This window comes from Polypterus senegalus, chromosome 2 (genome assembly GCF_016835505.1).
Source record: "Polypterus senegalus isolate Bchr_013 chromosome 2, ASM1683550v1, whole genome shotgun sequence".
NCBI classification, from domain to species: domain Eukaryota; kingdom Metazoa; phylum Chordata; class Cladistia; order Polypteriformes; family Polypteridae; genus Polypterus; species Polypterus senegalus.
Window position 1 is genome coordinate 136,540,030 of NC_053155.1, and position 24,143 is coordinate 136,564,172.

General features: G+C 37.3%; 1 protein-coding gene across 1 annotated transcript in view; it reads right to left on the reverse strand.

Annotated features, from left to right (window-relative positions):
* The window catches only part of atp10a (ATPase phospholipid transporting 10A), a 199,142-nt gene that overhangs the window by 67,071 nt on the left and 107,928 nt on the right, over nt 1-24,143 (reverse strand). Inside the window, exons 5-10 of the mRNA XM_039744692.1 lie at nt 21,370-21,501; nt 19,443-19,570; nt 18,690-18,942; nt 14,573-14,790; nt 6,270-6,464; nt 12-564 (exon numbers count right to left, since the gene is read on the reverse strand). Of these exons, the coding sequence (XP_039600626.1) occupies nt 12-564; nt 6,270-6,464; nt 14,573-14,790; nt 18,690-18,942; nt 19,443-19,570; nt 21,370-21,501 (1,479 nt within the window). The remainder of the gene's footprint in view (nt 1-11; nt 565-6,269; nt 6,465-14,572; nt 14,791-18,689; nt 18,943-19,442; nt 19,571-21,369; nt 21,502-24,143) is intronic.

The window sequence follows — 24,143 nt, forward strand, 5'->3', positions numbered from 1 at the left end:
GTACAACTCACTTGATGGAAATGGCTTAATAAGGTCCATTATGGCAGAATCAGCTCCTTTCGAATAAACAACAATTTCATTGGTCAAAGGATGCCTTACAACAACAGACATTCTCTTTCGTGTAGAATCAAACCCCAGTATATGCAAAAGTTCAAAATTCAACTTCCCAAGGTAGGGTAATTCTACAGTCACCTGGTCAGGTAGTCTCCCAAAAAGAGCACATTTATAAGCTCGTGCTGCATAGACAAGAGCTGCTTCATCGGGTGATTCTGCTTCATAGCGTAATTCTCCATCTTCAGTGCCTTCTATGCTGTAGACTTTCTGTTGTGAACTAAGTGAATAGTCAGAATGTGTAAACCTTCCAGGGTCATCTTCCAGTTTATTTATTGCATCTGAAGAAGGGGAAGAGAGATGACTGGAACATGTCCTGAGGAATGATTTATTTGTCACCAAGCTTGTGAAACTGCTACTGTTAGATGCTGATGTTAATCGACTTGGAGTAAATCGTCGAATAAAATCTTCAATGGTCTTCACTGGTGACTTCAGCTCAAATCTACCTCGAACCTTGTTGGGATATTAAAAAAAAAAAAAAAAACTTTTAATATTTTCCAATTTATAAATGCACTCCCTAAGCTTATTACTCAAGGAAGTCTATATTTTAATAATGAAAACATTACTAGCATCTAGCATGGAATTTTTTTCTGTTGCTTTACAAATGACAAAGGAACAGGTAAGTTACATGTCCGACCATTAAACATTTGTAACAAAGTACTAATCTGAGTTTACCTCCTAGAGTTTACCTTTAGAAATGAGTACATTAGAGGGTCAGCTCAAGGTGGACGGTTGGGAGACAAAGTCAGAGAGGCGAGATTGCGTTGGTTTGGACATGTACATAGGAGAGATGCTGACTATATTGGGAAAAGGATGCTAAGGATAGAGCTGCCAGGAAAAGAGGAAGGCCTAAGAGAAGGTTTATGGTTGTGGTGAGAGAGGACATGCAGGTGATGGATATAACATAAGATGCAGAGGACAGAAAGATATGGAAGAAGATGCTCCACTGTGGAAACCCTTAACAGGAGCAGCTGAAAGAAGAAGATGACTAATCTGAGTTTACCTCTCACTTACCAAACACATGCTTATGAGGATAATTGAAGGATCAAAATTATCCTCCACATGTATGGGGGTGTACTTGAGTGTGCCATGCAAAAACCTATTCAGGGTTTTTTACTTTTTCAGCTTTAGAACTCAAAATTAGTCAACTCCCCTACCCAGTGCCAGAAAAGTTTAGAAATCATAAGGTGAATTCTGGACTGTATTTTGGAAAAGTTTTCCAAAGCTCTAAGTTAGTCTAGCCATTATAAATTTAGCTGCGCAAAATCTTTAATTTATTTTCTCTGCTACTACTGTATCATCCTCACTCACTATAACCTGGTATAGCGTCACTGCCTCCCTTCTCATATCAGTTTGCAAAAAACTCAGCTATTTTGTAAGTTCTATCACTGCAGTTTTAGTGACTTGTTTTAGAATGACTATAGTTTCCAACGCAGGTTGTACGTACTATCACTGCAGTTTTAGTGACTTGTTTTAGAATGACTATAGTTTCCAACGCAGGCACTTTTTGGTAATTTTTGGATAGGATAATCTGTTTGTGACAACATTTTTTTATATTATACCATATTCTGAGTTTGTGCAACTTACTGAATAGGCGTATTTGTTAGTAGATTTTATGTGGTTTATTATGAGTTTATCAAAGGATATAAATGAACACCTACAGATAAATACAGTGCATCCGTAAAGTATTCACAGCAAATTTCTCAGCTATTTTATTTTTAATAAATTTGCAAAAACCTCAAGTAAACTTTTTGCACATTGTCATTATGGGGTGTTGTGTGTAGAATTCTGAGGAAAAAAATGAATTTAATCCATTTTGGAATAAGGCTGTATAACATAACAAAATGTGGAATAAGTGATGTGCTGTGAATACTTTCCAGATGCACTGTAAATATTTGGACAGAGACAACTTTTTTCTAATTTTGGTTCTGTACATTACCACAGTGAATTTTAAATGAAACTCCTCAGATGCAGTTGAATTGCAGACTTTCAGCTTTAATTCAGTTGGTTGAACAAAAAGATTGCATAAAAATGTGTGTTAGCTAAGGCATTTTTTAACACAATCCCTTTATTTCAGGGGTTCAAAAGTAATTGGAAAAATTAAATAACTAGAAATAAAATGTTCATTTCTAATACTTGGTTGAAAACCCTTTGCTGGCAAAGACAGCCTGAAGTCTTGAACTCATGGACATCACCAGATGCTGGGTTTCCTCCTTTTTAATGCTCTGCCAGGCTTTTACTGCAGCAGCTGTTTGTTTGTGGACATTTCTGTCCGAAGTTTAGTCTTCAACAAGTGAAATGCATGCTCAATTGGGTTATGATCAGGTGACTGACTTGGCCATTCAATTTTGCTTTAATAAACTCCTGGGTTGCTTTGGCTGTATATTTTGGGTCATTGTCCATTTGTATCATGAAACGCCACCCAATCAATTTCACTGCATTTAGCTGGATGCGAGCAGACAGCATGTCTCTGAACACCTTAGAATTCATCCGGCTGCTTCTGTCCTGTGTCACATCATCAATAAACACTAGTGTCCCAGTGCCACTGGCAGCCATGCACGCCCAAGCCATCACACTGCCTCCACCGTGTTTTACAGATGATGTGGTATGCTTATGATGTGGATAATGAGCTGTTCCACGCCTTCTCCATACTTTTTTCTTGCCATCATTCTGGTAGAGGTTGATCTTGGTCTCATATGTCCAAAGAATGTTTTTCCAGAACTGTGCTGGCTTTTTTAGATGTTCTTTAGCAAAGTCCAATCTAGCCTTTCTATTATTGAAGCTTATGAGTGGCTTGCACCTTGCAGTATTTACTTTCATGCAGTCTTCTCTTTATGGTAGACTTGGATATCGATACGCCTGCCCCCTGGAGAGTGTTGTTCACTTGGTTGGCTGTTGTGAAGGGGTTTCTCTTCACCATGGAAATGATTCTGCGGTAACGACAGACTTGCCCACACCTGCCCATGAAATAGCCTTCAAGTCAATTGTCCAATTACTTTTGAGCCCCTGAAATGAAGGGATTGTGTTAAAAAAAATGCTTTAGTTGCCTCACATTTTTATGCAATCTTTTTGTTCAACCCACTGAGTTAAAGCTGAAAGTCTACACTTCAACTGCATCTGAGTTGTTTCATTTAAAATTCATTGTGGTAATTGTACAGAACCAAAATTAGAAAAAAGTTTTCTCTGTCCAAATATTTACAGTGCATCTGGAAAGTATTCACAGCACATCACTTATTCCACATTTTGTTATGTTACAGCCTTATTCCAAAATGGATCAAATTCATTCAAAAGTTGCCTCTGTCCAAATATTTATGGACCTAACTATATATATATATATATATATATATATATATATATATATATATATATATATATATATATATATATATATATATATATATATATATATAGTAAAACCATGCCAGACCAGGCGTGTGGCAAGATACACTAACTCTCTCCCTCAGTTCTCTACAGACTATCCTTGGGAAATCCCACTAGGTACAGGCGTTTTGATGACATCACTTCCGGCACCGGGGTCACTGATGATGTCACTTCCGGTTCTGGGACTCTGGATGATGTCACTTCCAATTCTGGTCCAGAAGATGTCAGTTCCTGCCATGGCCTTTAATGCCGCCATTTTATCCAACCTAAATCAGTTCTGTTTTGGACTGTAACCTGAACACAACTCATAAAATTAACCTTTTGTATCCAGGGCATGATATATGGGTGGCTGCCCCAAACCTTTTTGATGTACCTGTGTCATTCTTATCACTGTATATATATTTCTTTATGTACAATGTATTAATCCCTAAAGGGGAAATTGTATTTTGGCTTGACTTTTGGCGGTCAGAGGGTAGGTTCAGCCACTGCACAGCGCCCCTGGAGCAATTTTCAGGTAAACAGTCTTGCTCAACGGCCCAGCAGAGTAGGATTTCTTTTGGCAGTACTGGGATTTGCACTGGCAGTCTCCCAGATACTAGCATAGATAACACTACCAGAGTTTCTTATTCCACCCAATGTTCGCACAATTATAAACTACAGTTCCAATCTCTAGTGTTGTAGCAAACGAAAAATAAATATTCTAGAAACATGAGTAGCCAACACAACTTTTCTAATTTCCACTTCCGAAATACAGAACACACCCATAGTTTAAATATTGTGGCTTTGTGTTTACTAATGTACAATAATAATTTCTTTTCCATTCTTCCATTTACTTCTGTTTATAAAATACCCACTCTGGAAGGCACCATCCACCATACAAACATGATATATAAAACTTTACATTAAAAGTCATTCAAAATATACTAAAAAAAACTATATAAATGTAAACAAGGAAAAAATCATTTTCAAATGACCTCCATAAGGCCACTAGTGTGAATGTCCCTGACCAAACGATCAGAAATAGCCTTCATGAGGGTGGCCTGGGGACCCAACATCATCTAATGGGCCTTGTGCTCACTGCCCGGCACCATGGAGCTTGATTGGCATTTGCAATAGAATGCCACAATTGGCAGGTCCACCACTGGCGCCCTGTGCTTTTCACCGATGAGAGCAGGTTCACCCAGAGCACATGTGACAGATGTGAAAGGGTCTGGAGAAGCTGTGAAGAACATTATGCTGCCTATAACATCATTCAGCATGACTGGTTTGGTGGTTGGTCAGTGATGGTCTGGGGAGGCATAGCCATGGAGGGACGCACAGACCTCTACATGCTAGAAAACGGCACCATTAGGTATCAGGATGAAATCTTTCAACCCATTTTCGGACTCATTTTCAGACCCTGTTCTGGTGCAGTGGGTCCTGGGTTACTCCTGGTGCAAGATAATGCCCGGTCTCATGTAGCGAGTATATGTAGCAGTTCCTGAAGGATAAACAAATTGATACCACTGACTGGCCCCCACACTCGCCTAGCCTAAATCCAACAGAACACCTCTGGGATATTATGTTTCCATCTGACACCGCCAGATTGTACTTCAGACTGTCTAGGAGCTCAGTGATGCCCTGGTCCAGATCTGGGAGGAGATCCCCCAGGACCAATCTGTCGTCTCATTAGGAGCATGCCCCATTGTCAGGCATGCATACAAGCATGTAGGGGCCATGCAAACTACGGAGTACAACTTTTGAGTTGCTGCAATGAAATTGCGGCCAAATGGGCTAGCCTGCCACATCATTTTTTTACTTTGCTTTTCGGGGTGTCTTTGAATTCAGCCCTCTGTAGGTTGATAACTTTCATTTCCATCACTATATATATATATATATATAGTGGTGGACAGCTGGGACGCCCCTATAATGGAAGGTCCAGGGGAGAAAGCATATTCAGGGCATTACCTCCCTTGGAATGCTAGAGGGCAGCACCCCTGGCTTACAGCGGGGTCATGGGTTTGCAGCATGGAAGTTCAACCCTGCTGGGGCCAGTGGCCACCGGTAGGGGGACCTGGTTGACTGCTGAGCCCTTTGGTGCAGCACTTACACCACACACGGAAGTGCTGCTTGAACAATTAAAGTGTATTTTGTGCTTGTGACTGTGCTGTAAAGGTTGGAAACAGGGGAAAACACTTCCCATGTCAAAAAGAAGAAAATCCCGCTAGGGGGACCTGGTTGACTGCTGAGCCCTTTGGTGCAGCACTTACATCAAACACGGAAGTGCTGCTTGAACAATTAAAGTGTATTTTGTGCTTGTGACTGTGCTGTAAAGGTTGGAAACAGGGGAAAACACTACCCATGTCAAAAAGAAGAAAATCTTCTGTCCCGCATCTATCTATGTCAGGGCTGGGCCAGCTGATGCGCACCCTGGTGGTCCTATATATACTATGCATACATTTTGTTTAACTTTACTTATTTCATTTATATCAACTGTTCTGATAAAATGAAATGCAAGTAAGAAATAATTCCATTGTAGTGCATATATGTGACAATTCGTAAAAAAATAAAAAGAGTACTTTTTGGGGGAAGTATATTTTTATATTATAAAATGTTCAAATCACCTTTGATATTCTTGAACAAACGTTTTATGTCCATGAATGACATACTTGGTATAAATATCAATTACATTTACGAATGTAACGATTACTAATTTAACCATTTATACTGTTAAAACAAATGAAACATTGACTTTCAAAAGGGACGGCATAACACAAAGAAAAAAAATACACATTTACCTTGTGTCTGGGCTGGTTTGGAGAGGAGACAATGACTGTATTGCAGATTGTTAATGCAATAAAGAAATCAATTACATCAGACAATTCTGTACTGAGGTTACTCAAATGTTGTCCAAGGTTTCTCATAACACTTAGCTGTTTAGCACAGTCATTCATCTTCTCTAGCAGCTTTGGGTCAGGAGTAATATCTTTTTCCTGTTTAAGAAAGTAAAAATGAACATGTCAATTATTTTTCTAAAATCACTCCACAATGAATATGTATACTATTTCTTACTCCAGGGCAATGTCTTACCTATTTTATTGTTTTATCATCATGAAAGATTTTAGTAATTTACAGAAATTATATAAATTAAGGACCTGTGGCTGTGAACAGCAGTTTCACCAGGCCATTTTTAGGTATGAATCATGCAGTAATTTTTTACTACACTCTTTTTTGACCTCTCTTTTAATCTGGTCAAGAGATTAACAATGCCAACAGAAGACTACTGCACATTCCATAATAAACTCCTTATTCTTTAGAATTTTTTTCATCATGTTTCCAAATAACATTTTAATCATACAAAAGAGAAAAGCAATGTATAATTTAATGCATTGATAAAAAGACAGGGAAGATGAGAGGAAAAAGTAATTATTTTGCTTTCTATGTTTATTTATAATGTTATTTTTTTCTTAATGATTAATGTACTCTGAAAGGTATTGCTCATTTACACATTCATTTGAGCAAAATATACGGGAAAAATCTTTCACAGTAGCTTCTATCAGATTAAAAGTAGTTAGATAATTCAAATTGGTAATAGTGTATTTTAAAGCTTAAAAGTCAAAATTCTTGTCATTCACACTCAACATTTGACTTAAAATCTTAAGACCACTCCATCAGAGCAAGATCAACTGTTGTTAGGGTTATAAGATTAAAGAGAAAAGACGGTAAGGGAGAAAAGGAGTTCTTCTTTAAAACTTTAATCATGACTGCACATCTGATCTCTGTTACAGAAATTAAAATTTAAAACACTTTTTTGTGTTTACAAACCTTCTCTTTAGTTTGAAGGTGCAAAGTACAGCAAAACATGCCTTGTGGCGTAAATGGAGCTCCAAGGCAAAGAAAAGTATTTACTGAAACACCAATCATACAAGATTCTTGTTGGATGACCGATTCAAAGGGATAATAAATAAAAAGAAACTGCCAGAGCATCATTGTAAGACTTTATAACCTTATAGCTAATGCATTTTAAAATATAACAAAGATGTAATACGTGTAGACTAAAATGTCTTTTTACAGTTTTGAGAAAGAGTTAAAAGTAGTGCAAGGCACCATCAGGCACATTTTTTTTGTGTGTTTAAAGCACCACCTTTAGATATAAGAAACCTGCAGGATGCTTTCTGCTCTGTGTTACTGGTTAGCAAGCATACCATATGCACCTTATGCCTTGAATCCTATTAGTGACAGAATTTGCTTTGATATTTCAAATTCAAAAATGCTCTGGGTTGTTACTTGGGCATAAAAGTTTGGGCATAACCCCTTGCTGGAAAATTAAAATTTTTACTTTAATGTACAGTCATGGCCAAATGTTTTGTGAATGACACAACTATTTGTTTTCACAAAGCTTGCTGCTTCGGTGTTTTTAGATATTTTTGTCAGATGTTTCTATGGTATACTGAAGTATAATTACAAGCATTTCATTAAGTTTCAAAGGCTTTTATTAACAATTACATTAAGTTCAAGCAAAGAGTCAATATTTGCAGTGCTGGCCCTTCTTTTTCAAGACCTCTGCAATTCACCCTGGCATGCCGTCAATCAACTTCTGGGCCAAATCCTGACTGATGGCAGCCCATTCTTGCATAATCAATGCTTGGAGTTTGTCAGAATTTGTGGGTTTTTGTTTGTCCACCCACCTCTTGAGGATTGACCACAAGTTCTCAATGGTCTGGGGAGTTTCCTGGCCTTGGACCCAAAATTTTGATGTTTTGTTGCCCGAGCCACTTAGTTTTCACTTTTGCCTTATTGAACGGTACTCCATCTTGCTGGAAAAGGCATTGATTGTCACCAAAATGTTCAAAGATGATTGGGAGAATTTGCTCTTGGAAGATGTTTTGGTACCATTCTTTATTCATGCCTGTGTTCTTAAGCAAAATTTTGAGTGAGCCTATTCCCTTGGCTGAGAATCAACCCCACACATGAATGGTCTCAGGATGCTTTACTGTTGGCATGACACAGGACTGATGGTGCAGTTCACCTTTTGTTCTCCAGACAATCTTTTCTCCGGATGCCCTAAACAATCGGAAAGGGGATTCATCAGAGAAAATGACTTTACCTCCAGTCCTCAGCAGTCTAATCCCAATACCTTTTGCAGAATATCAGTCTGTCCCTGATGTTTTTCTTGGAGAGAAGTGGCTTCTTTGCTGCCCTTCTTGACATCAGGCCATCTTCCAAAAGTCTTTGCCTCACTGCGTGTGCAGATGCTGTCATTCCTGAGCAAGCTCTGCACTGGTGGTGCCCCAATCCCGAGCCATGAATAAAGAATGGTATAAAAACATCCTCCGACAGCAACTTCTCCCAACCATCCAAGAACAGTTTGGTGACAAACAATGCCTTTTTCAGCAAGATGGAGCACTGTTCCATAAGGCAAAAGTGAAAACTAAGTGGCTCGGGCAACAAAACATCAAAATTTTGGGTCCATGGCCAAGAAACTCCCCAGACCTTAATCCCATTGAGAACTTGTGGTCAATCCTCAAGAGGCAGGTGGGCAAACAAAAACCCAAAAATCCTGACAAACTCCAAGCATTGCGTATGCAAGAATGAGCGCTGCAATCAGTCAGGATTTGGTCAGGACAGCATGCCAGGGCTAATTGCAGAGGTCTTGAAAAAGAAGGGCATAAACTTAATGTAATTTGTCAATAAAGGCCTTTGAAACTTATGAAATGCTTGTAATTATACTTCAGTATACCACAGAAACATCTGACAAAAAGATCTAAAAACACTGAAGCATCAACTTTGTGAAAACCAATACTTATGTCATTCTCAAAACTTTTGGCCACGACTGTACAGTATTTTAACTCTTAATATCAGCTATGTTAAGCTTTCAGATAGTGGAATGTAAAATAGTTAAAACCCATAACACAAAAAATAATGATAATGCTTTTGTAAAATATTAAGGTAATATCCTTTATGCGAAAGGTCAACATAATCCAAAAAAATGTGGGATTTTTTAAAATTTTATTTGTTAAAAAAAAAAATAACATTGCATACAATTCAAGTCGAACTTACATAATGAATTACTTCATAGTCAACTTAGAAAAACAAAGATGAAAAATGTAGAAATTAATGTATACTGAAGAGGAACAGGGTTGGTGTAGTATTCCTCTAAGAGATGTGTTTAACTGAAGGAGAACCTTTAAAACTGAAACAATTAAAACATTCTGCTGTGCTTACAAAGGCGGCTGAAAAGAAAAAAAAAAAAGACGTTAAGTGTGTAGGGTTCTTTTTCCAAACTAAGGTATTACACATATTTCAGTGTACTTCAAAATTCAAAAAACAGATTATAAAGTATTTTTTACTAAATTGACAAATTTAAGTAAGGAATTATTAAAAAAAATTATTTTTCGGGGTATTTGATCACAATGTAGTTAGTTACACAAAAATTTGATCTTAATATGTAAAAACAAATCACCCCTCAAAGCAATCGTAAAAGCAAAAAAACTGAAAGTGAATTAGTAGTAGTACAGTACTGTAATAAAGTCTTCGGCACTTGGGAAAATTCAGAGTCCTTTCAAAAATAATGTAATTATTTGTTGTTATTAATCAATACTCTTCCTAGAAAGTGCCATAAACAGTGATAAAAAAATGTATGAAATCAGTATTTGTTGTAACCACCCTTTCCCTTAAAATCAGCAGCAATTCTCTTATGTCTAGTATGTGGTGGCTGTACCACCTGTTGCAGGAGTCCCCGTTTGCCATCACTGCAGATGAATTTTTCATGATTTTGGCCATGTGTTTGAGGTCATTGACATGCTGCAGAATGAAACTAGGACCAAACAGACACCCTCCTAATGGTACTGCATGGTGGGAAAGGATTTGAATATATTTCTCTGCAGTGACACCCATCGTTTTTAATAAAATCACCAAATATGCTTGCAGAAATGCAGTCAAAAATTTGCAGAGAACCTCCATTGTACTTCACTGCTGCCTGTAGAAATTCATCATTGTTTTATTTTTCGGTGCACAAACTTTGTGTTACAGACAAAATTTTCACATTTAGACTCATCAGTCCAGAACAACTACTGACATTTCTCTGCACCCCAGACCATGTATTTCATGTGTTGGTGAGCTGCTTGGGTTTATTTCCACCTTGCAGAAATGGGTTTTTGATTGCAAGTTCTGATAAGACTTCTCTAGACTGTAAATGGGTATGCCAGGGTCCCAGGGGTTTCTACCAGTTCTGACCCGATGGCAGTGCTGGACATATGATTTCAAAGGGAAGTAAGCTTGATATATTTCTCATTTGCTGCACTCATTTTATATGGCCGACCTATGTGTTTCTGGTCATCAATCCAGACCATCTATACTTCTGCAGAACTTTGGAATCACATCTGGAAGAAGCTGTCTGCTGAATTAATTGTGCTTGGGAGCGACCTTGATGATGCAGGATGATTGCTTTGTATCTTGTCACTATGCTTACTTTTGTTATGGTGTAAGATTTGCAGGTAAACAGCCACATCTACTGCCACTTCACCTTTTTAGTATGGTTATTCCTTTTATCCAGTATGGCAGAGAGTTTGCTTTCAAATGGTTGTATAGTATATTTTTTCTCAATGCCACAGCAAATGCTGGATAGAGCACTTTCACTGTGAGAGTTTGCAGATAAGCATTTACCCCCATTAGAGCATGTTTTCTTATCAAAGTGATGTGCAGGTCATTACTCAGTCGGATTTTTTTTAAATGTACAGTAAAGATACTGGCAGCTCTTTCTCCAATAATGTAACAAAAATCCAAATTGAAAGAGCCCTTACATGTCACTCTGTAATGAACTGGTCACTTTTTATGCAGATAAAAACCTTTCCAAAGCTGCCTTGCCAACAGTAAATTTAGATGGACTTGTCAGACGAAGGAGCATTTCTTTGCATGCAAAACAATTGTCATATCCTACTGATTCTTATGAAACAGTGTTCCTTATTTTTAAACAAAGGTATAATGAAAAAAAAATCTTTTATCATTTGTATATTACTTGTTTCTTACAGGCCCTGTATAACCTGTGAAGAAAGTTGTCAAACCAGTTACGTGACTAATCAGCCTGAATGAGTTGCAGTTAATGACATTTATACAGGCAGACAACTGCAAAAATGAATGGGCACTCTGACTGCACTTTGTGAATCAAGTCATTTGGCTCAGCTCATAAGCAAAGGCCAGATCTGTTTGCTCCATAAGTTTTCCATTCACAAAAGTACTATTAAAAAAAAAAGTTATTAGAAACTATAATCAGTACTCTTATGTCACATTCAAAATGCCGTTTCAATGTATTCAAAAGCTACTTCTTTTGCAAATGTTACTAATCTTGTTTCTAGCCTACTTTCTTAACTTATTCTCCTCCCTGCTCTTTTGCATTTATCTTCAGAATCTCCTACTGCTTTGGAGGTGAGTAAGTGGGAGTATGGGAGATATGCAAATTTAAACACTCCAGTAGGCCATCACGTCTAATATATGTGTACTCTTTCTTTCACCAGTTGTAAAATATTCAAATCAAAATGCAGCCCAGTTGAATGTTAGGGCTATCAAGATATATAATCAGTAGACTTCAGCCTCAAAGTATGCTCTAATTTGTGCAATTAGTAGTAATGCACTTAGTCAAAGTGCAGGTTGACACAATAAGGTAAACATACATTTAGTTAAGTGGTCAGTTGGGCACCTACATCCAGTCACTTGCTGGAAGGGTTTGGGTTTGTTAAATGCAGCCGATTTCTGGACGAAACGTGTGAATGCGGGGGAGAGAAGAAACATGTGAGCACAGGCCAGAAAGCGGCAACATGTGAGCAGGGGTCAAACAGAGGAGACTTGCAAATATAGGCCAGTAAGGGGAGATCCTCTTTACCACCCTCTCTGAACTTGAACCACTATGAGGTGGTTTGAGTTTTGCCATTTGGGCAGATTCAACTGTGTGTCTTGGCGGTGAGAGAGGTCAACTGTGCACTAGGCAAGCACTGGTGAGTCCAAAGCATCATTGCTGAGCCCTCTCCACTTCTCCCTATACACCACCTAACTAGGTCAGTTCATCCAGTTCCATGAATTTTTCAGGGTTATGCTGATGAAACACAGCTCTACCTATCATTCCATGCAGAGGACCACAAGGTGATAGAATCTCTGAATGCCTCACTGATATTGTATACCGGATGAAGAAGCACCACCTCTAGCTCATCCTGGCAAAGATGGATTTTTTTGCTATCCCACTTGTCCACCTATTCAGCATCCCATCTCATGCTGTGACGCTTCGTTTCCCAAACAGTCCTAGACTGATGTCTACTCGATTAGGACAAACTCCTTTGTGAAGTCACTTTGGATTAAAGCATCTCCTAAGCAAATAAATGTAAATGTAATAGGTCTTAGGCATTTTATATAGTTCAACATAATATCTGTCATAAGATGATAATTTTATGCCTTAAGGGTTAGTTTGGTAATAGAAAAGAACATATTTCAAAGTTCCAAATATTCTCTTTACAAAAATACAATAAGATATTTGAATGTTCTTAAAGATATGAACTAACATAGTAATAGACCCCCTTCCAATTAAAAAAAAAACATGAGATCTCTTTATGCATATAGCGTTATTAATGCAAATACATCAAACTAGATGTCCTAGCCATCTAAGACAGGGCGAACCCTAAGTAATCAATGTAGACCTGAGTATATTCAGTGTTAATGCCTGCAGTGCACCACCTATTGAAATGTATTTTGTAATGCATGTAGTTATAAAATGAATTTTTCGTTTAGTTTTTTCATTCTAACAGATGGCGCATCACAAACATTTGTAGTAATACAATGCATTGCATTTTTCATTCCAACAGAGTCAAATCACAAACATTAGCATTGCTTTTTCAAATCACAGGCCCAATGGCATAAAGCAGAGACTGAGCACCAGATGAGTACACAGATGCATAGAAACTCACACAACCATATGTTATCTTATTAAAGTGGCAATGATCAATTTCATAATGTGTAACCAAAGCCAACATAACAACAAAACACATGGTGGACTTTCTACATCTTCACAGTCTCTCCAAAGCAAATATTTCACAGCAGTCAGGTGTTTCTGGATGTGCCATCCAAGCTCTTCTGTAGAAATGCAAACAAGCATACAACATTGGTAAAAGAAACAACATCAAAACTACTTTTCTTTAAAATTGTTTGAGCGTTACTGGCTCAAAAATGGAAGAAATCACATAGACCCTAGTAGACCCAGATGTGGTCTGCATGAAGAGTTACAACCAAAATGCATTTCCTCTAAAAATAAAGACAAACAACTCACAAATATAAAAACAGAAGGAGTGGAATGCAGCAAAATGGCAACAGGTGCTTTGGACTGTCTATTATACGAGTAGTATTAGTGGATAGCTAAAGGAACACATAACCACACACCTACATGATGTCCAACAAAAAACAATCCATTCAGTACTATGTGTCATAACAGAAGCTATTTCCCAAATGCTTTTTAATCTGCATTTTAAAGTTCTAATTAAGTTTGTTCCACTGGTATCTCAGTACTGACAAAAAAAACTTTTTGGCGTCAAGAAATACTGTCTTACATAGCATGATGGCACCAATTATTCTTCAGTGTTGAGTGTCATTTTTATTTAGGAGAGATCAATGGTTCACATCAGTTTCTCCAGAAGTCTGTAGGAAAAGAACTCCAGAGACCACCATTGATAGGCATATATTACTAACATCTAGAGTCTACAGTGACAACAATCTAGAAATGGTTAACACTATAGATACCAGTACCCCTTAAGAGTAAGTCCACACTGTGACATTCCTGCTTACCGTTTATGGACACCATCAAACATGAGTATTGCTAGCATTACAGTGCCCAGCTATGCACTGATTCAATCCTTAGGAACGGTCTTTGAAACACCACACTATTAAGTAACCTGCCAGGGCAAAGACCTGAAACCAGTCATATAAAGTACATATAGAAATTGCTTAGAAGACATCTATATTTGCTCTTTCCCACAGTTTTCCTCCCATATTATTTCTTTTATATAATTAGAAACTACAAGTTCATCCAAGTTGTAAAACAATGATCCACTAAAAAAATACTAACCATGGGACTGCTGAAGGCTGTATGTTTAGAAAGGATGCTGGCTCTTTTTGCTTCTGCTCTACTCCCTGTTCTACGATGGGACTTTGTGCTTTGAGTTCTATGCACAAACTTGTTGCTCTGATGACTTGTAACACTGTCACGTCTTGAAAGGGTATCTGGCTTGGGTATGAAGTCCTCTTCTTCAGAGTCATTTTCTTGGTACATTGCTAATCTTCTTGCTAAAAACAATCAAGAGTAAACAAATTATTGAAAAAGTAAAATTTACAGTAACAAGTTCTAAAACCCTATTGGGTCTCCAAAATGTACTGGGCATATTGCTGGGTTCTTGTGATTTTTTTTATGCATTACCCTTGTTGCAGTGCCTCACCACTATCAGATAAAAGGCATGAGACTACATAGGTAATATAAGGTACTATAAGGCAAAATTATTTTCACCAAGTGAACATAATAATATACTATTACCAAAAAATTATGCAGCAGTGATGGCATTATCTGCTATGTACTGGCTTCTGTCATGGGTTAGCTCCAACCCTCTTAGAGCCTAGATCAGATTTAAAAACTTCTTAAAATGGACAGTGATTTGATTGAAAGTCTAACTGATTAGTATATTTTGGGAGTATTTCCACAGTCTAACTAAACATGAGTGAAAGGTCTTGCCACAGATGGAAATGCCAACATCTGAACACATGGATTGTTTAATATATACTGCATGTACAATTTGGCATTCATTGTCACTTCAAAAGTTAATTTTTATAATTCCTATACACTCATTGAAAAACACCCAGAAGTAGATAATATTCTATACATACTTATAATTCTCCTGACTGAATGTGTGGTTATTAATGGAACAACTGAAAGCATCAATAATTTTACTGCAGTGTATAGTAACATTTGTTTAAGAAAATAATAAATCTAAAATGTCTATACATGTTTTAGAATTTAAGTGGATTAATGCCACTTTCTTTTATAACAGACATAAAAATAAAATTCAAACTTAACTGCAAGGTTACAAAATCAGCAAAGGGTTTAAAGGTTTTAAATTTGGTCAATGGTTTCTTACAAATAATTTCATATAGCTCAGTTCTAAAGCATGGCTTTACCTTATCTTCTTAAAAAAACACAACGCTCTGCAAGTGAAACAATCAATAATAAAAAGTAGCCCAAGGCCAGTTGTGAAACAGACATAAGGGTGATGTTTGTAAAGTAATGCCAATTGAAATATGAGGACTGCATATGTTACAAATCATTTTTGCAATCGAACTTTAGATAAATATCTATCTTCAAATGAAGATAAAGGTTTAATAACACAACTGAGGTGAATGATAAAATGTTTTACATAAATCTTTTGGAGGCCCAGAAGAAGATGACAGATGGTTATAGATGGTTTGCAGTTAACAATTAAATGAATCCTGAATTGAAACTAAAATATTCAAAGAATGATAATAAACGGAAATGCCTCAATTTCTTGACTTTGTCAGTGCAGTAATTATTTCTGTCAATAACCTTATATTCAAATCTAGAGGGCTTATTTATCCAAATTTTAGTTAGCAACAGAAAGGTTTAAAGTTGAATTTACCTTGCATATACAGATCAAGCCCATTTATGATTGCATAGTCTTGTAATGTATATGTAGACAGGTTTCAAGGCTGGGGTGAGAATGATGTTATGTTGTTTAGTAGATGCGAATAAGAATTTCACTGTACTATAATGACTACTAGTGGAACACATGGACCTCTGGTACTCAAACAAAAGGGCATTTAAAGCTGTAAAGACCACCAATATGATGACTAACTTGATTATGAATTCTGAACATGTAGACACCAAATACTTTGGGATTATCAATACAGGCTGTAATAGATGGCAAAGGTAAGAAAATGTTGATACCACCTATACGTTCCTCCAGGTCTCAAATAAATGTGGAAGGAAAACATAGGCAGAAATGGTGTAATGTGGAAATCCAAAAAGAAATAAATGTTTTATTGAAAAAAGAGCATTAGAAATGTAAAGACTAACCAATGCAAGAATGTTATGAAACATTAAAGCAAAAGCCTGAAGTGTTGTGTGTTGTAACAGAATTGGTCTTGTGTATAAGCAGTGAGGAATTTCTTTTTAACTTCTGGGAGCTGAATGACGTTTGTCTGTGTTGGAGTGGTGTGGTTTTGGAGGTTGTTGAAGGTTTTAAGCAGCACAATAGTGAAACATTCAATTGAGGAGCATGGGGGGAGGGAGTGGGAGCCTTCCATGAATTTTAAATGATGTGACAGTGCAACAGTCAATCTTTCCCCCTTGGAGTTTCAAGTGCTGTGATACTTTAACACGTGACCAAGGATCTGTCCCGCTTGGAGGTTCAATCATGTGACAAGGAAGTATTTTTAACATCTGGAAGCTTTATGACATCTGTGTTTGTAGTCTTACTTCTTCCTTAACTTGTCTTGTATTTTTAAAGGCTTAGGCGTAAGGGCTGTTTACGTTAATGAAACCTTGCTGTTTTGTAAGCAAATGAGGAGAGAAGTCTGTATATGCAGGCTATTGTTTATTCTTGAACTTCCTGTGTACGTTTTGGCTGATCTGTCAGCGTGATATGTTATTCTTGAACTTCCTGCATAAATTTTGACTGATCTTTCACCGTGGCATGTCTGGCAGTGCCTGGCTAAGTTTGTCTCATTGTCTCTCTTGAAATGGCTCCTGATCTGGTCCAACGGTGAAGTCTGTGGTGTTTGTCACACCTGCATTGTGTCCCGCTGTCTAAGCACATGTCATTGGCATGTAAAATGTGCATCACTGTCAGTGGCAACCACTGATGTGCAGCAGTTCCTATTATGATCATGTGTATCACTTTGTGTTGTGATCAAGTTCTTATGTTGTATTTGACACTTAGCAGAAGGTGATGTGGTGCTGCCTGTGCGATGTGCATTGCAGGAGTTGAGCGTGTCCGCATTGACATGCATTTGCTCCAAGGGATTATCAATATAGATGCTCATGGATGCAAAGCATATGGAGCTGTTGACACTGTGTGTGCATTCTAAGCCCTTCATTCTTGAACGTCCTTGGGAAGTTTAGGCTTATCTTTTGATCTGGTATGTAAGGAAGTGTCTTGCCATCTCATTGTAACCATGAACTCACAGCATGTGTTTTTTTTTTTGGTCAAATAGTATGTATGTCTTTGTTTTGTCAGAGGAGTATACGTTTGAGAAATTACCTGTCAACTGATTGTGGCACCTGCATTCTGTGCCCCACAGTTGATAAACGTCAATGTTGGGTGTAACATGCTTCATTTCCTGCCGATGTCACTGGGTTTCTGTTCCTGTATGCCACACCACATACACACACCTCAGTTCTGAGACATGCGATGTCCTTGCTTGTGTTGTGGTATTAGGTATACTTCATGCCAGGCAATGTATGCCTCTGCTTCTAAAAAACAAATTTTTGGCCAGATGTCCAAATCATGGGTTGCATTGTGAGTGTCATGGAATAAGCTGTCAATTGAAACCAAAATCAAGCTTCAAAGGCCAGGTGTGCATGAGTTTTTGCATGAATGACAGATAACCCTTTCCATTTTGTTTGTATACATAAACCTATGATGACCACACAAGTTTACAATAAAAAAGCCAGTATAAGAATTACTTTTCAGTACTAGACTCACACTGACAGAACAAAGACTAGGGCGTTAATGAGGTCACATCACATAAAAAACACAGTCAAGAGACTACTAGGACTCAAGTGTTTTTTGAAATTCTTTTTTTAGGAAAATAGTAACTTTTTTGAAATGAATACGCAAAACTAAATGCATATTTCTCAACCAAGTATGACTTAACATGTATGTGAGGAGTTTGTACTTTCACCCTATATCTGTGAGTGTTTTCTTTTCACATCCCAAAGATGTTAATTGGTAATTCAAAACTGGACTCATATGAGTGTGGCTGGATGTGTATAAATATGCCCCTGGATACTCTGGCACCTGGTCTAGTGTTGGTTCCTGTATTACGTCCAGCGCTGTTGTGATTGGCTCTGATTCCTAGAGAACTTGAACTGGACATGTGAATTACAAAATGTATGGATGGATTTTAAAAATACTTGGGTAAAAAAAGAAAAAGCATATTAATAAAAAACAACTCACAATTGGCATCATGAGAGTATTCTTCTCCTGCTACAGTACATCTTCGAAACACCATTTTATTTTCTGTCAGTGTTCCTGTCTTGTCAGAAAAGATATACTGTATCTGTCCTAAATCTTCAGTGATGTTAAGTGCTCGGCACTGAAGGTGGGAATCCGTTTCTTCATCGTATAAATCCAAATCTTGGTGAATAAAATACACTTGGCATATTTTAACAATTTCAATAGATACATAAAGAGATATAGGAATGAGCACCTACAAATAAATGAACAGTCAGTTACTGGAACAAAAAAGGCAGTATCCAAACATAAAATCAACTGCAACATCAATTCAGATCTAAAAGACACTACACATGTTGTTTGTCTATATACCAAGATATTTTTTTTCGTAAAAAATTTAGAAAGTACTGTTCATGAATACTGAAACCAGATAATGATCACAATCATAGTAAACACTAGTGCTTGAAGTGGGCCAGCACTCACGGGCTCTTCGATCAAGTGCTCAAAGCTTCACGGGTCACCCCCAAACCCTTAACTCTTTGACTGAATGTCACTGTATCACCATAAAAAAAAGTACTGTCAGTAATTTGGTTCCACTTCAAGCACTAGTAAACACTGAAGCAGTTATTTGTTAAACAAATATTGGTGTGTGCACAATTAAGAGAATTTGATGCATCAGTACACAACTCACACATGTCTAAATAATTGTACCAGGGCTTCCAATTTGTATTAGAAACAAATATTATGAATATTTACCTGAAAAACAATTATCATTGTAAGAAAAAGATACACCGCAGAAAGGACAGGAGATAAGTCCGTTCCTTCAGGGCTAACATCAAACACTGGTCGTTTATCTCCATACTGCCAAACCCACAGTCCATGACCTAAAAAAAAATGTTAAAAATCCAATTTCCAAGCCAAACCCAAAAAAGTTAAAGAAAAAAACAAACAGCCAAAAAAAACCCCAGCACATTCTGTTTCTTTAAAACCACTAAAAGATTTGATATAGGCCTAATCGAATTATTCTGTTTACCCAAGGAAACTTATAGGTATATTTTTGAAGGTTAACAATATAGACATTATGATGGTGAGCAAAAATAAATGAATTGTTATCATATAGTTAAAGAGGTTAATAATAAAAGTCATCCATGCTCTGGACCAGCTTATTCCATTATCAAGTTGTAAGTGCGAGAACAGGGACCACAGGCTCCCTGCGCACAAAATAGAAAGCCACAGGGCATCAGACCATGGCAGGCAACATTCATTTTCATATCAAACCTCAGAAACAATAACTGTTTAAAATTACCCATCAATCTAAAAAACACATCTTGAGATGTGTGATTAAACTACAGTACCCAGGCAAAACCCAAAAATGGACAAGAGAAGAATATTCACACTACAGACACAGGGCAAGGAACTTCATGAATGATTTGTTTCTGTATGTTATCTTTTGATATACGCAGTAACACTTGAGCAGTGGTCTTTATGTTAAAAATGAATGTCATTACCTATAAAATAAATATTTAAAAACATTTGGATTGTGTCAATTGGGTCTGTGTACTTTTTAGCATTTGAAATTTCATTTTAAAAGCAAAAACGAAAATGAAAGGAATTTTCAGATTTTGATTTTTGATTAAAGAATAAAATGAGGAAAAAAAAGGTATTTTTTTTAATTCTATGGTAACAAACAACCATTATTTTTTGGAACAGTAAAAGAGCGACACTCTGGGACGAGGACATGACTGCGCATATTTCAGGTAAAAATAAAAACTTTGCTTCATTGATGTAGCAGCTCTTTTATGAACGTTATTGTTATTACGTACTGTGAAACAGCAACTTTCTGTAAATCATGTTGCTCTCCTAACGTGTTACACTTGTGTGCACTGTTGATACTCGAAACGTTTACTAGCTATAGTAGCCAGTAAAAGTCAATGAGCAACCATTCAAAATGCTAGCACTCTAAAAATTGCCAGACTTATTTTTAGTAAATCAAATCACCAAATTTTAGCTGTTTCACAGTAAGTAACAACAATAACATTCATAAAAGAACTGCTACATCAATGAAGCAAAGTTTGCAAAGCTGGTATTTTTACCGGAAAGATGCAACTCAGTGTTCATCCCGGAGTGTCACTCTTTTACTGTTACGAAAAACAACTTAATGGTCCATCCTCTGCTGATGCCAGTGTAACTTCAAGGCCGTCGCTTGATGTGTTGTGAGGAGGACTGTTCGCACATGTCGTCAAAAATCACGCAGAAGTAGTACTTCAGGTTTCCAAAAATGAAAATATGTCTGTTTTGTTGTTTCTGAGCTATTACACTTTCATTATTTGAATCACAAATAAATCCAGAAAAGTATGTGTAATTTTAAGTTTATGACTGCTGTTTGTTACCACTGGACTAAAAAAAAATACCTTATTTTCCCTCATTTTATTCCTTAATCAAAAATCTAAATCTGAAAATTACTTACATTTTCGTTTTTGCTTCAAAAATGAAATTTCAAATACCAAAAAGTACACTGACCCAACTGCTCCAGTAATCTACTTTATTATTCTTTGACTTTCAGGAATTTAAAATATAAAAAACAAGATTTTTTTCTGTAAAAATAATTCTGATTATATATTAGGTCTGAGATACTTGAATTTACTATGAGTATTAACTTTTATGATATTCGAAAGCCACTTACCCACAGCATTAAACAAACACATAGTGAAAAGGATGATCACACACCAGAATACATCCACATTCATTTGTCTTTCCAGTTTACTGCGCTTGTAACGTGGTCCATTGTTATTGAGCATAGCTTTGGTTTCATGACCTTAAAAGTAAAAAACATAAATAGTAATATGTCTACCCATATATGATGAGGGTAGAACTTAATTTGTCACCCCGGGGAGATTTGTCTTTTTACAGAAGCTCATTAAATAAATAAATACAGGTAAAACTCCATTATAATGAATATCTTTACAACAAAATTTTCACTACAACGAAGTATTTTTATGGTCCCAACAGCTTCCCCATGTGACACAAGTCTATAGAAATCTCGTTACTACGAAGTACATTCAGCAGATATTTTCATTACAACGAAGTGCACAAAAGACCTTTAAATGCCTGAATGAATCATCCACAGAGCAGCTAGTTCTGTGGCCGCAGCTCAGTTGTGCACAACGATCCCAAACAGAAACATTGTAATTTTTTTTCTTTCTTCGAACTGTTTTTTTTTTTGCTTTTTTTGTTTCCTGCGGTTTTCAGTAAAACCTTTTACTTATTACTCGTCAACATTTGAAAAACATCCATTGGAATTTAACTCGTTGTCATCCTCCTATAGAAACGGCAGACACGGAAAAACGATAACAGTTTAAAGAAAGACAAAGAAAAAAGACGTTGCCAGTGAATTTGGAATTTCACCATCGACACTGTCAACTTTCTTGAAAGACAGAGCAAAAAAAGTAGAAAAATCTCAGGTTGCAAATGTAGGTGAACTGCTGCATTTGAAGACGTCGAAAAATCAGTTTTTATGTGGTTCAGTGATGCTCGTTCAAGAAAAATTCCTATTAATGCGACACTCATTCAAGAAAATGTGAGGTTTGTAAACTCTCTTGGGACCTGCCCAGGGACTTATAGCATGACCTTGATCTTTTATGATTTGCTTCTGTGACACTTCACTGCAGCGATGTGAGCCTCCTACTGCCCTGCGCCAGCAACGGACAAACAATAATCCACAGACGCTGTAATCGCGCTTCAGGACACACTTCAGCATGTCGTTCCCGTTGGGTGGGGAGTGGGGGCTCTCAAAATAGTTCAGACACCTCACAATATGAAGAAGAACTAATGATTCGGCTCCTGACTGGTAACTGTGCTGCCCACAACATGCTTCCACATTCAGATAATGTTCGCTTTGAATACCTCCCACCCAATTGCACGGCAGCGATTCAGCCATTGCACCCTGAAAGTGTATTAACGCAAGTAAATGCTGAGAAAACTTCTCGTCAGCATAACTTGTAGGTAGGAGGAGATTAAAAGTAACGCGAGAGAAGCTATTGAAATGATTGCAAATGCCTGGATACAAGTTAAAGAAAGCACTATAGTAACAAATACATAATCTCATTACAACAAGATATTTTTTAGGTCCCTGGCACTTCATTATAATGGAATTTTACCTGTATACACATAATGGTCTGAAAACACACCAGAATGACTTAAAAAAAAAAAGAGAGAAAACTGCTTACTTGGCAGTTACAGGCACAGTGAGGCATTATGCAGGCATATTGCCCCTGGTACAAATTAAACCCAATAGTGTTTCTTAACACATCTTTACTGAGTAATTCAACAGCTGAAAGTACTGAAAGATGTGTAACATTGTTTATAATGGCACTCTGCTTTGTTTTCATTCTCTTCTTCATTACTCTCTATATACAGTGAGATGCAAAAGTTTGGGCAACCTTGTTAATAGTAATTATTTTTCTGTATAAATCGTTGGTTGTTACGATAAAAAATGTCAGTTAAATATATCATATAGGAGACACATACAGTGCTATTTGAGAAGTAAAATGAAGTTTATTGGATTTAAAGAAAGTGTGCAATAATTGTTCAAACAAAATCAGGCAGGTGCATAAATTTGGGCACCGTTGTCATTTTATTGATTCCAAAACTTTTAGAACTAATTATTGAAACTCAAATTGGCTTGGTAAGCTCAGTGACCCCTGACCTACATACACAGGTGAATCCTATAATGAGAAAGAGTATTTAAGGGGGTCAATTGTAAGTTTTCCTCCTCCTTTAATTTTCTCTGAAGAGTAGCAACATGGGGGTCACAAAACAACTCTCAAATGACCTGAAGACAAAAATTGTTCACCATCATGGTTTAGGGGAAGGATACAGAAAGCTGTCCCAGAGATTTAAGCTGTCTGTTTCCACAGTTAGGAACATATTAAGGAAATGGAAGACCACAGGCTCAGTTCAAATTAAGGCTCGAAGTGGCAGACCAAGAAAGATTTCGGATAGACAGAAGCGACGAATGGTGAGAACAGTCAGAGTCAACCCACAGACCAGCACCAAAGACCTACAACATCATCTTGCAGCAGATGGAGTCACTGTGCATCGTTCAACCATTCGGCCCACGCTACACAAGGAGATGCTGTATGCGAGAGTGATGCAGAGGAAGCCTTTTCTCCGCCCACAGCACAAACAGAGCCGCTTGAGGTATGCTCAAGCACATTTGGACAAGCCAGCTTCATTTTGGAATAAGGTGCTGTGGACTGATGAAACTAAAATTGAGTTATTTGGGCATAACAAGGGGCATTATGCATGGAGGAAAAAGAACACAGCATTCCAAGAAAAACACCTGCTACCTACAGTAAAATATGGTGGTGGTTCCATCATGCTGTGGGGCTGTGTGGCCAGTGCAGGGACTGGGAATCCTGTCAAAGTTGAGGGACGCATGGATTCCACTCAGTATCA